Source organism: Pithys albifrons, chromosome 5, assembly GCF_047495875.1.
Source record: "Pithys albifrons albifrons isolate INPA30051 chromosome 5, PitAlb_v1, whole genome shotgun sequence".
In the NCBI taxonomy this organism is placed as follows: Eukaryota; Metazoa; Chordata; class Aves; order Passeriformes; family Thamnophilidae; genus Pithys; species Pithys albifrons.
Genome location: NC_092462.1, coordinates 76,485,385 through 76,499,247, shown reverse-complemented (window position 1 = coordinate 76,499,247; position 13,863 = coordinate 76,485,385). Strand labels below are relative to the sequence as shown.

The window sequence follows — 13,863 nt, the reverse complement described above, 5'->3', positions numbered from 1 at the left end:
CCCCTGACACAAATCCGAGCCCGGCACAGCCGAGGTCGGAGCGAACGGCCCCGAACCGGAACGAGCGAGACACCGAGAAAGGATCCACATGTTCCATCCTCCTCTTTTGTGGCTTTTTATTTTCTTTTGTCTCTGCTCTGGGAATAACATTCTTTCCATGGGGAAGAGCCTGATTTTTCCATTAAATCCGAAGCAGCTGCCATGTTGGAAACAAAAACTTGATTGAACACAGATTTCTTTTTTTTTTTTTGGGGATCTTTCCCCCCTCCCCTTAACGGACCAAGAGCCACGTTTTGTTTCTGCTGATTAACGGGGCGAAGAATCTGCCAGTTGTGGTGGCAGGAGGGCTTCAAAGAGGTTGAGAGGAATCATCTCCCCTGAAGAATTTTATGTTTTTGGGGCAAAGAATTTGCCAGTTGTGTCAGAAGGACTTAAAAGAGGCAGAGAATGGAATCGTCTCCCCCCAAAGAATTTGCTAATGACGATTCGAGGGCGTAGATAAAAGGGGAAAGATGTCCAGGCTTGGAGAGAAGGAATCGTCCTCTGGGATGATGCCACGGGGGGTTCCTCACCCTCCTCCCACTCTGGGATGCTCCAAGGGCCTGGATTACGCAGGTTCCCACCCCTTGGGACGCCCAGGGAAGGGCCGGCACGGAGCAGTGACGTCGGCACGGCCGCCTGGTGGGAACCGAAAGGGGCCAGATGGGGAGCAGATTGGGGAGAGGAATGAGCTCAGAAGGACAAAAAAAACAAACCAGCCCAAGCCACACAATCCATTGCCACTCCATGAGCCATCAAAGCTCCATCCAGGAGATTCCACACAGACCTGATGACTCCATGAGCCATCAAAGCTCCATCCAGGAGATTCCACACAGACCTGATGACTCCATGACCAACATGAGCAATGTCTGACCCTTCAGATCTTATTTAATTTTCCCCAACCCTGAATCACCTCTTAAATATCCACTTCTAAAATTGGAAGTCTCCAATCCATTTCCACTCCATGAGCCATCAAAGCCCCATCCAGGGGATTCCAAGCAGACCTGATGACTCCATGAGCCATCAAAGCTCCATCCAGGAGATTCCAAGCAGACCTGATGACTCCACGAGCCATCAAAGCTCCATCCAGGAGATTCCAAGCAGACCTGATGACTCCACGAGCCATCAAAGCTCCATCCAGGAGATTCCAAGCAGACCTGATGACTCCACGAGCCATCAAAGCTCCATCCAGGAGATTCCAAGCAGACCTGATGACTCCACGAGCCATCAAAGCTCCATGCAGGAGATTCCACACAGACCTGATGACTCCATGAGCCATCAAAGCTCCATCCAGGAGATTCCAAGCAGACCTGATGACTCCATGACCAACATGAGCAATGTCTGAACCTTCAGATCTTATTTAATTTTCCCCAACCCTGAATCACCTCTTAAATATCCACTTCTAAAATTGGAAGTCTCCAATCCATTTCCACTCCACGAGCCATCAAAGCCCCATCCAGGAGATTCCAAGCAGACCTGACGACTCCACGAGCCATCAAAACTCCATCCAGGAGATTCCAAGCAGACCTGATGACTCCATGAGCCATCAAAGCTCCATCCAGGAGATTCCACGCAGACCTGATGACTCCATGAGCCATCAAAGCTCCATCCAGGAGATTCCACGCAGACCTGATGACTCCATGAGCCATCAAAGCTCCATCCAGGAGATTTCAAGCAGACCTGATGACTCCACGAGCCATCAAAGCTCCATCCAGGAGATTCTAAGGAGACCTGATGACTCCATGAGCCATCAAAGCTCCATCCAGGAGATTCCACACAGACCTGATGACTCCATGAGCCATCAAAGCTCCATCCAGGAGATTCCAAGCAGACCTGATGACTCCATGAGCCACCAAAGCTCCATCCAGGAGATTCCAAGCAGACCTGATGACTCCACGAGCCATCAAAGCTCCATCCAGGAGATTCCACACAGACCAGATGACTCCATGACCAACATGAGCAGTGTCTGAACCTTCAGATCTTATTTAATTTTCCCCAACCCTGAATCACCTCTTAAATATCCACTTCTAAAATTGGAAGTCTCCAATCCATTTCCACTCCATGAGCCATCAAAGCTCCATTCAGGAGATTCCAAGCAGACCTGATGACTCCATGAGCCATCAAAGCTCCATCCAGGAGATTCCACACAGACCTGATGACTCCACGAGCCATCAAAGCTCCATCCAGGGGATTCCACGCAGACCTGATGACTCCATGAGCCATCAAAGCTCCATCCAGGAGATTCCACACAGACCTGATGACTCCACGAGCCATCAAAGCTCCATCCAGGAGATTCCACACAGACCAGATGACTCCATGACCAACATGAGCAGTGTCTGAACCTTCAGATCTTATTTAATTTTCCCCAACCCTGAATCACCTCTTAAATATCCACTTCTAAAATTGGAAGTCTCCAATCCATTTCCACTCCATGAGCCATCAAAGCTCCATTCAGGAGATTCCAAGCAGACCTGATGACTCCATGAGCCACCAAAGCTCCATCCAGGAGATTCCAAGCAGACCTGATGACTCCATGAGCCATCAAAGCTCCATCCAGGAGATTCCAAGCAGACCTGATGACTCCACGAGCCATCAAAGCTCCATCCAGGAGATTCCAAGCAGACCTGATGACTCCATGAGCCATCAAAGCTCCATCCAGGAGATTCCAAGCAGACCTGTTGACTCCACGAGCCATCAAAGCTCCATCCAAGAGATTCCACGCAGACCTGATGACTCCATGAGCCATCAAAGCTCCATCCAGGAGATTCCACACAGACCTGATGACTCCATGACCAACATGAGCAGTGTCTGAACCTTCAGATCTTATTTAATTTTCCCCAACCCTGAATCACCTCTTAAATATCCACTTCTAAAATTGGAAGTCTCAAATCCATTTCCACTCCACGAGCCATCAAAGCCCCATCCAGGAGATTCCAAGCAGACCTGATGACTCCACGAGCCATCAAAGCTCCATCCAGGAGATTCCAAGCAGACCTGATGACTCCACGAGCCATCAAAGCTCCACCCAGGAGATTCCAAGTAGACCTGATGACTCCATGACCAACATGAACTCCATCCAGGGGATTCCAAGCAGACCTGATGACTCCATGAGCCATCAAAGCTCCATCCAGGAGATTCCAAGCCGACCTGATGACTCCACGAGCCACCAAAGCCCCATCCAGGAGATTCCAAGCCGACCTGATGACTCCACGAGCCATCAAAGCTCCATCCAGGAGATTCCAAGCAGACCTGATGACTCCATGAGCCATCAACACTCCATCCAAGAGATTCCACACAGACCTGATGACTCCATGAGCCATCAAAGCTCCATCCAGGAGATTCCAAGACAAGGAGAACATGGGAGAAGCAGAGAGATGGGTGGGGAAAACTGCAGAAACTGGTGAGCCCTTGGGTTGGAATTAACCCCTCAGGCCTTTCATGAACCACAACACAGACAGACCACGGCGACCAGGAGAAATCCACAAGGATCTGCTCCTCCTCTCTTGGCTTTTCCTCTCTTGTTGTCACATCCAACCACAGCTGGGAGACCCAGGGAGAACATCCCTCTGTGGAAAGACACCTTAGGATGGTCCCAAATCGGTGTGTCCCTCAACCACACCAAGGACATCGTGTCGTTCTCGGCTCCCAAGGATGATCCCGAGCACCCAACGCGGCTCCAGGAACCCTCCAAAGAGATCCAAGTGAGGGTTCCAAGAGATCTCTGCACAGGGACCCCAAAGGACATTGGACTTGAGTTTGGGCTCCTCTAGGGCAGGGTGGGCTCCTCCCAAAAGTTGTCTCCTCCCAGGTGTGGCTTAAGGAAGGCAGAGGAGGGTTTGGAAGCCAATTTCTTGTTCATCAACATTCCCTCAAACGTTCCCAATTTAAGAACCTCAAAAGAGGCAGAAGATGAAAGAAGAGGAAAGCAGAAAGTCTGTTATTTCCCTTAAACATCCTAAAGAATAAAATAAATAAAACCAAAGTAAGCCAAACTTGGTCTTCTGGTAGGATTTTGGGAAGGTCCAGCCTGAGGTGCTGGTGCAGGAAGAGAAGGAATGTTTGGATGAATTTTTGGCTGTCTAATCCCCCCCCCCCAAACATCTCCCTCCTTGTGGATGGAGGTGAAGGTACAAAACAAACCTCAAAAAGCCTCAGAAATCCAAGTCTGGAAACTAAAATATCCAAGCCCAACATTCCCAGGTGAGGCCACAAAGGGAAGGGTGAACACCCAGGATTAAGGATTTATGGAGTTGGGAATTTTAGCTCCAAGGACTTCTGAAATTAGACAAGAGAACTTGGCTTACCCAGACCCAGATTAACCAGCACTCCCAGGTTAATCCCAGCTCAGCATTCCCCCCAAATCCACGGGATTTGACAGCTCGGCTCCTTCTTTCAAAGCAACCACCAGTTCTTGTTCCCAGCCCTTAATTTTGGGAAGTTTTTGGCATCCTGGGGACACTTGAGAATCACAGAATGGATTGGGATGGAAAAGACATCCGAGATCATCAAGTCCAACCCTTGGTCCAACTCCAGTCCCTTTACCAGATCATGGCACTCAGTGCCACGGCCAAGCTCAGCTGAAAACCCTCCAGGGATGGGGAATCCACCCCCTCTCTGGGCAGCCCATTCCAATCCCTGAGCACTCTCTCTACAAAGAAGTTTTTGCTGCTCTCCAACTTCAATTTCCCCTGGCAGAGCTTGAGCCCATCGTGCCCCCTTGTCCTATTGCTGAGTGCCTGGGAGAAGAGACCAACCCCCACCTGGCCACAACTTCCCTTCAGGCAGTTCCAGACAGTGCTGAGGTCACCTCTGAGCCTCCTCTTCTCCAGGCTGAACACCCCCAGCTCCCTCAGCCTCTCCCCACAGCACTTGTGCTCCACTCCCTTCTCCAGCCTCGTTGCTCTTCTCTTCTCAGCTGGGTTGGAAGAGACCTCTGAGATCATCAAGTCCAACCCTTGATCCAACCCCACTGGGATCACTCTGGCACTCTGTGCCCTGGGCTGGTGATCCCAGTGGGGTTGGATCAAGACATGGTGGATTCTCTGTCCCTGGAGGTGTTTCAGAGGACACTCAGTGCCACCTCCAGTCCCTTCTCCAGCCTCGTTGCTCTTCTCTTCTCAGTTGGGTTGGAAAAGCCCTCTGAGATCATCAAGTCCAACCCTTGGGCCAACTCCAGTCCCTTTACCAGATCATGGCACTCAGTGCCACGGCCAAGCTCAGCTGAAAAACCTCCAGGGATGGGGAATCCACCCCCTCTCTGGGCAGCCCATTCCAATCCCTGAGCACTCTCTCTGCAAAGAATTTCTTTCTGATGTCCAACCCAAAGCTCCCCTGAAAACCAAACTTGTCCTTCAGAGCTCACATCCCAGGGCCACGTTCCCACCACATTCCATGGAACTGGAGCACCCCTGAGGTGCCAGCCCCTCCAGGGTGGGCACAGGACGGTGGCTGGTGGTGGCACCTTACCGGCAGGTGGGTGAACACGGCGAAGGTGCTGCGCAGGAAGCCGATGAGATCCACCAGGTAGTCACTGGCCCTGGTGCCAGGCTCTGGGGCTGTCCAGTCATAGTCTGCCAGCTGCAGGAACTGGTCGATCTTCTGGTTGAGGTTGGTGTAGATCTCCTCCTCAGCCGCGTGCCGCGCGTCCTGCGGGGGACACCGCCCATGGCACGGGGTCTCCACACACACACCCAGCCCCCAGCCCCAAAACTGCACCCACCCAAAGCTCAGGGAGAGGACCTCAGGGCAGTCACACTGGTGGGAGAGGTGGGACCAAGAGCAAGGTGGATTCTGCCTCTGATGTAACCTGGGCAGGGGCAGAGGAGGGGCAGGGAATGAGCTCTGCCCTATGGGACCAGGGACAGCACCCAGGGAAGGGCCGGAGCCGTGCCAGGGCAGGGACAGGGCACAGGGAAGGGCCGGAGCCGTGCCAGGGCAGGGACAGGGCACAGGGAAGGGCCGGAGCCGTGCCAGGGCAGGGACAGGGCACAGGGAAGGGCCGGAGCCGTGCCAGGGCAGGGACAGGGCACAGGGAAGGGCCGGAGCCGTGCCAGGGCAGGGACAGGGCACAGGGAAGGGCCGGAGCCGTGCCAGGGCAGGGACAGGGCACAGGGAAGGGCCGGAGCCGTGCCAGGGCAGGGACAGGTGGGATCTCAGGGAAAGGCTCTTCCCCCAGAGGGTGGTGGGCACCAGGAGGACAAATCTGGTGGAGGATGGAGGAGGAACATCCCACCTGGAAAAGGGCTGAGACCCACCAAACTAAGAGGCCACAGAGGAGACCCCCCTGCCAGAGGAAGGGCAGGAAACTCAGCTTGGAGCCAAATGGGTGGATGATGCCAAGATGGACCTCCCTGAGGACATGGGACCAAGGGCAAACCTCACCCACCCAAGTCCCTGCAGTTCCCAATTCCAACACTCCAAACAGGGCCTGAAGATTCCACACAAAGGATCCAGGAGAACACTCCTGGGGTGGGATTTAAGGATTTGAAGACTGGGAAGTCTGGGAGTTTGTGTCAGCTTCTGTTTTTTGGGAATGGTGCTAAAAGGAGTGGAAAGTTCTCCTCTTGGGTGAGGAGATCCTGGCCATGGGTGGGTCACTCTGCACTCAAAGTGCAGAAGGAAAGGTCATTTCAGAGCTCAGTAAATTCTCAGGCTTTGGGTTGAAGCTGCTCAAGCCTTTGGATTTCAGGGCTGCAAATCAAAGCTCAGACTCTCACCAACCTCAACCCAAAAGTCATGGCAGAAACTTCCCCAAACTCATGGCAGGAACACCCCAAACCATCACCAAATCCTCTCTGGGCTCAGCTCAGCTGCCTCCAAACTCAAACCCACCCTCCCCAAGCACCCCTGGAGGTGGAACCCCCCTGGGCCTCTCACCTTGAAGGTGGTGGTCCCGTAGAGCTTGGTGGTGTGGACGGTTTCAGGGAGCACGTTGGTGATGTTGGTGATGAACTCCTCGAGGAACTTGCAGGACTTCTCCAGGTGGGTGGTGTTAATGATGATCTGCACGAGCTGCAAAAGCAGAGAAGGGTTTCCAACTGAGTTTCCAACCCTGGGCTCCTTCCAGGGAGTTCTGGTGGGAAGAGCTGACACTGAGCAAACACCTCAAGCTCTGCTGCAGCCCCAAAGTGTCTCCTCCTCTACCAACAGCAGGAACTTCAATAAAGACAATTTTGGGGTGAAGCATTTCCCAATAACACCACAGGAGATGTTTTCTGCGAGGACTTTGCTCCACTGAGCTGTTCCTCAGGGCTCAAAAAACCACCCTGACAAATCACAAGTTATTTCTTAGCTGTTACTAAACCCTCTTTGAGCTGCCAGAGAAGGTGTGGTTGTCCTGGAGCCACCTCCTCTCCAGAAATGATCTGGAAACACCCACAAATTTGACTGAGATTGGATTTCCCAGAAATGATCTGGAAACACCCAGAAATCACAGAATCACAGAAGGGATTGGGTTGGAAAAGACCTCCCAGATCATCAAGTCCAACCCTTGATCCAACCCCACTGTGATCACCAGCCCAGGGCACAGAGTGCCCTGGGCTGGTGATCACAGTAGGGCTGGATCAAGACGTGGTGGATTCTCACTCAGTGTCACATCCACAGAATCACAGAATGGATTGGGTTGGAAAAGACCTCCCAGATCATCCAGTCCAACCCTTGGTCCAACTCCAGTCCCTTTACCAGATCATGGCACTCAGTGCCACGGCCAAGCTCAGCTGAAAAACCTCCAGGGATGGGGAATCCACCCCCTCTCTGGGCAGCCCATTCCAACCCCTGAGCACTCTCTCTGCAAAGAAGTTTTTGCTGCTCTCCAGCTTCAATTTCCCCTGGCAGAGCTTGAGCCCATCGTGCCCCCTTGTCCTATTGCTGAGTGCCTGGGAGAAGAGACCAACCCCCAGCTGGCCACAACTTCCCTTCAGGCACTTCCAGACAGTGCTGAGGTCACCTCTGAGCCTCCTCTTCTCCAGGCTGAACACCCCCAGCTCCCTCAGCCTCTCCCCACCTCCCACCAGCCCAGGGTGCTCCAAGCCCTGTCCAACCTGGCCTGGGACACTCCCAGGGATGGGGCAGCCACAGCTTCCCTGGGAATTCCAGTCCAGCCCCTCACCACTCTCACAGAGAAGAATTCTTTCCCAATATCCCACCCAGCCCTGCCCTCTGGCAGTGGGAAGTCATTCCCTGTGTCCTGTCCCTCCCTCCCTTGTCCCCAGTCCCTCTCCAGCTCTCCTGGAGCCCCTTCAGGCCCTGCCAGGGGCTCTCAGGTGTCCCTGGAGCCTTCTCTTCTCCAGGTGACCCCCCAGCTCTCCCAGCCTGGCTCCAGAATCATGGAATGGTTTGGGTTGGAAGGGACACTGAAGCTCAGGCAGTACCACCCCTGCCCACCCTGCCAGCCAGGAATTCCTTCCCAATACCCATCCCACCCTTCCCTCCTCCTCCTTGAGACCCTCCCCCTGGTCCTGTCCCCCTGGTCCTGCCCCACCTCAGTGAGCCCCACGTTCCTCCTCTTGATGACGTTCTGCAGGCAGTTGCTCAGGGTCCTGGTCAGCAGCAGGTTGGTGGATTTTCGGATCATGTCGTCGACTTCAGTGGAGCTGCAGAGAAGTGGAAGAAAGGTTTGGTCAATGCTCACCCAGAGCCTTCATCCTCCTCCTCCTCATGCTCTTCTGCCTCACCATCACCATCCATGCAATGCTCAGAGGTGCTGACACACCAACATGTATGAAAATTCCAACAGTTTAGGTCAGGAAGGTGGATTATTATGTGCTAAAGACATCCCTGAACTTCTCCTTCTCCAGCACAAGGAAGAGCTGCCCAAGGCATCAGTCCAGAAAATCAGGATGGAGGTGGGAGAAGGGGAGGCTGAGGAGCTGAGGAAGCCCAGTCTGGGCTGGGCTGGTGGTTGGTCAGTCATTTGCTGTTGTACCCCATGGGCAGCTCAGTTGGCACCTTCAGGTGAGAGGGCTGGGGGTGCCCACCTGGAGAAGAGAAGGCTCTGAGAGCCCCTGGCAGGGCCTGAAGGGGCTCCAGGAGAGCTGGAGAGGGACTGGGGACAAGGCCTGGAGGGACAGGACACAGGGAATGGCTTCCCACTGCCAGAGGGCAGGGATGGGTGGCAGGACATGGGCTGAAGCTGCACCAGGGGAGGGGCAGGTTGGACATGAGGAAGAATTTCCTCACAGAAAGGGGGGTTGGGCATTGGAAGGGGCTGCCCAGGGAGGTGGTGGAGTCCCATCCCTGGAGGTGTCCAAGGAAAGGCTGGAGGTGGCACTTGGTGCCATGGGCTGGTCTCCAAGGTTGTGTTTGGCCACAGGTTGAACTCGATGATCTTGGAGGTCTTTTCCAAGCCAAATAATCCTGTGAGATGCCTCATGAGGCTGAGCCACCCCCTGCACCCAACACTGGAGAGCTGCATGTTCAGCACAGAAAGGGAAAGGGATCAGAGACCTGGAATGTGGGAAAAATCCCAATCAGCCCCCCAAATGTTCCCCCAATCGCCTCAAGGCTTTTAACAGAACATTGAACTGTGGAATGGGTTGGGTTAAAAGGGACCTCAAAGCCCACCCAGTGCCACCCCTGCCATGGGCAGGGACACCTCCCACCAGCCCAGGCTGCTCCAAGCCCTGTCCAACCTGGCCTGGGACACTCCCAGGGATGGGGCAGCCACAGCTTCTCTGCCCAACCTGTGCCAGGCCCTGCCCACCCTCCCAGACAAGGATTTCTCTTTAATCTTCCATCTCACAGGATCATTTGGCTTGAAAAAGACCTCCAAGATCATCGAGTCCAACCTGTGGCCAAACACAACCTTGGAGACCAGCCCATGGCACCAATGCCACCTCCAGCCTTTCCTTGGACACCTCCAGGGATGGGACTCCACCACCTCCCTGGGCAGCCCCTTCCAATGCCCAACCCCCCTTTCTGTGAGGAAATTCTTCCTCATGTCCAACCTGCCCCTCCCCTGGTGCAGCTTCAGCTCATGTCCTGCCACCCATCCCTGCCCTCTGGCAGTGGGAAACCATTCCCTGTGTCCTGTCCCTCCAGGCCTTGTCCCCAGTCCCTCTCCAGCTCTCCTGGAGCCCCTTCAGGCCCTGCCAGGGGCTCTCAGGTGTCCCTGGAGCCTTCTCTTCTCCAGGTGACCCCCCCAGCTCTCCCAGTCTGGCTCCAGCCCAGAGGGGCTCCAGCCCTGCAGCATCTCCAGGGGTTCCTCTGGACTCCTCCAGCAGCTCCATGTCAGGCCATGGGCAGGACATGAAGGTTGCCAGGGAGGTGAAAACTCCTCAATCCAACCTCTTGCTAGAACAGCTCTGCACGTGGAAGGCAAGAAGAGTCCCTATTTCCAGTAAAAATCCTGAAGGGAACAACAATCCCTTCTCCCAGTAAACCCCTTGTTGGTGTTTCTTCTGCCCCCACCAAGCTGAAAATGATGCCAAAAATAAAGCACTTTCTGGCACACACAGCTGGTTTTAACTCTCACACACGTACACAGGGCCCAAACCAGCATCAAAGCACCTTTGGGATGGAGACAGGAGTATAAACACACAGAATATTTCCAAGCTTTAAAGAAAAAAAAAACTCACATTATTTGTGTGTAAACTCTCAGGAGAAACAAGAAGAACAAACCCCGAAACCTGGAACCGAAACTGATGAACACAAAGAAATCCAAACCTCCAGAGGCCTCCTGACAAGAATCATGGAATGCTGGGACTGACATTCCTTGAGGGACAGCCCAGGGAGGCCACAGGGACATCAGACATGACCCAGTGAGGAGTGGGACACCACAACATTTCTGGAGACAACCAGACTCATTGATTTACTCCAACTCCAGAAACACCTTGGAGGGAAGAACCTCCCCAGGTTTTGTCCTGGGCTGCCCCATCCCTGGAAGTGCCCAAGGCCAAGTTGGAGCAACTTGGGCTTGTGGGAGGTGTCCCTGCCCATGGCACTGGGTGATCTTTAAGCTCCTTTCAACCCAAACCATTCCATGACCTTCCCCATCCATGAGGTAGTTTGGAAGACTTGGCCAACCCTTGGAAAGTGCTCCAAGAGGACCACCAACCACCTCCAGCTTGGACAGGGTTTTACCCAAACACCTGAACAGAATGAAAGGTTGAGGAAAAGGATTTTTACTTTAACCCCCTTGAGCTGTTTGAGTGCAAACAACCCTCCTTGGGGGGCACATGTCCCACCTGAGGTGAAGGTCCTCTGAGAACTTCAGGCAGGCGTAGATGAACTCCTTGATCTGACCATACACCTTGGGCACGAACTCGGAGAAGGGGAACTTCTTTGGGAAGGGTTGCTGTGGAAACACACAGGAGAGGTTGGCAGTGGAAGGGCAGAGATGCCACCCCAGGAGTGCCAAGATGCTGCTCCAGGCAGTGACATCAGTGCTGGCACGTCTGGAGGTGCAGCAAGGAGAGCACAAGCCACTTGTGGTGTGTTGGACAAATATTTGTGGCCATGAGAGAGGCCACACAGTGCCCTGGAGGTGGCACTGAGGGCAGGAAGGGTTGGGAGCCTGGGAGGGGATCTCAGAGGGAGCTGGGAGGGAACAGGAGGCTCCTTCCCAACAAAACACCTCCTTGGAGAGCTCCTGGACTTTCCATCCCACCAGGCATGAGGGGTTCTGCTTGGTCAAACCTCCCTCAGCTGCTGTCCAAGGTGAGAACCTCCTGGAAACGCCAAACCCAGATTTTCCCACCCCACATTTGCCCATCCAGCTGTTCCCACAGCACACCCAGGAGGGAGGAGCAGACACTGCACCCAGGACTTCATTTTGGGGGGAAGGCCAAAGACTCCCTGAGCTCTGGATCAAAAGCCCTCCCATTCCTGCTGGAGTTTTCCAGGGATGGACTTTCCTGGCTGCCAGATGTGGAGCAGGAGGCCAAGCAGCCCTTGGGGACAGTGGATATGTCAGCTCTGGTTTGGGGATCACACACTGGTGGGACAGCCAAGATGCACCACCTGGTTGGGGCTCCTTTCCTTTAAATATGGGATTAAACCAAATAAAAAAGGTCCATAAAATGGGAATCACACCAATGGAAGGAGATATTTTCTTCTCCTGGGCACTGTAAGGACCATTCTGCTGATGGAGCACCTGAGAGGAACACAAAATCCAGGAGGTTTTCCTCCCCCACACCCAGAGAAGGAATCTTTGCTCTTTTCCCTTCCTTGCTTTATTTCCATTGGTTATTTGTTCTGGAGGGGATGGATTTGGGATATTTGGGATATCTGCAGCTCTCAGGGTCACTCCCAAGGGCCTGGGGTTGTCCTGTCCAGGTGTTTCCCCCTTTCCCAGACCCACCTTTTCAAGCTCAGCATCCTGGAATGGGAACTGCCCAACGATTTTCCTGTAAAGGTCTTCACTTGGCACTGGGATGGGGCTGTAGTTGTCCGAGTCCAGGATGGTCCTGAGGAAAGGGAAGTTTGAAAGACAGACCTCCCAGGAGAGGCAGCCCAAGCTCTGCTGGGCCAGGGAGCTCCTGCAAGGAGGTGCCAGGCCAGGAATGATCCCACACCCCACAGCGATGTCCCAACACATCCATGGCTTGGTGGTGGAGAGAGAGCAGTGCCATGGAATTCCAGCATGGGTTGGGGTGGAAGGGACATAAAGCCCACCCAGTGCCACCCCTGCCATGGGCAGGGACACCTCCCACCAGCCCAGGCTGCTCCAAGCCCTGTCCAACCTGGCCTGGGACACTCCCAGGGATGGGGCAGCCACAGCTTCTCTGCCCAACCTGTGCCAGGCCCTGCCCACCCTTCCAGACAAGGATTTCTCTTTAATCTTCCATCTCACACGATTATTTGGCTTGAAAAAGACCTCCAAGATCATCGAGTCCAACCTGTGGCCAAACACAACCTTGGAGACCAGCCCATGGCACCAAGTGCCACCTCCAGCCTTTCCTTGGACACCTCCAGGGATGGGACTCCACCACCTCCCTGGGCAGCCCATTCCAATGCCCAACCCCCCTTTCTGTGAGGAAATTCTTCCTCATGTCCAACCTGCCCCTCCCCTGGTGCAGCTTCAGCCCATGTCCTGCCACCCATCCCTGCCCTCTGGCAGTGGGAAGCCATTCCCTGTGTCCTGTCCCTCCCTCCCTTGTCCCCAGTCCCTCTCCAGCTCTCCTGGAGCCCCTTCAGGCCCTGCCAGGGGCTCTCAGGTGTCCCTGGAGCCTTCTCTTCTCCAGGTGACCCCCCAGCTCTCCCAGCCTGGCTCCAGCCCAGAGGGGCTCCAGCCCTGCAGCATCTCCAGGGCCTCCTCTGCACTCGCTGCAGCAGCTCCATGTCCATTTTCCACCCTAACTTTAGTACAACCCCGAATTTTTGCATCCTTCCATCTCCTGACTGTCCAGGGGAGCTCCATAACAAACCCCACTCTCATCCCTCTGGGATACAGAGGGATTCATGGATTTATTGCTCACATCTCACCACACACAGGATCCTCACAACTCCATTTGCTCTCCCTGGTCCAGGGAAAGCCCAGGCTGATCCTCAGTGGGGCCCAAAATTCCAACATAAACGTGCTATTATGGTCAGTCCCCATCCCTGGGAGTGTCCCAGGCCAGGTTGGACAGGGCTTGGAGCACCCTGGGCTGGTGGGAGGTGTCCATGCCCATGGCATGGGTGGCACTGGGGGGGATTTATGTCCCTTCCAACCCAAACCATTCCAGGATTCTGGAGCCCCTCTGGGCTGGAGCCAGGCTGGGAGAGCTGGGGGGGTCACCTGGAGAAGAGAAGGCTCCAGGGACACCTGAGAGCCCCTGGCAGGGCCTGAAGGGGCTCCAGGAGAGCTGGAGAGGGACTGGGGACAAGGCCTGGAGGGGCAGGACA

At 54.4% G+C, this 13,863-nt stretch overlaps 1 protein-coding gene across 1 annotated transcript in view; it reads right to left on the bottom strand.

The window, feature by feature from the left end:
- Positions 1-13,863, bottom strand: part of EXOC6B (exocyst complex component 6B) — a 168,126-nt gene that overhangs the window by 110,407 nt on the left and 43,856 nt on the right. The window contains exons 8-12 of the mRNA XM_071557111.1: positions 12,338-12,443; positions 11,223-11,332; positions 8,519-8,630; positions 6,916-7,050; positions 5,506-5,685 (exon numbers count right to left, since the gene is read on the bottom strand). Coding sequence (XP_071413212.1) covers positions 5,506-5,685; positions 6,916-7,050; positions 8,519-8,630; positions 11,223-11,332; positions 12,338-12,443 — 643 coding nt within the window. The remainder of the gene's footprint in view (positions 1-5,505; positions 5,686-6,915; positions 7,051-8,518; positions 8,631-11,222; positions 11,333-12,337; positions 12,444-13,863) is intronic.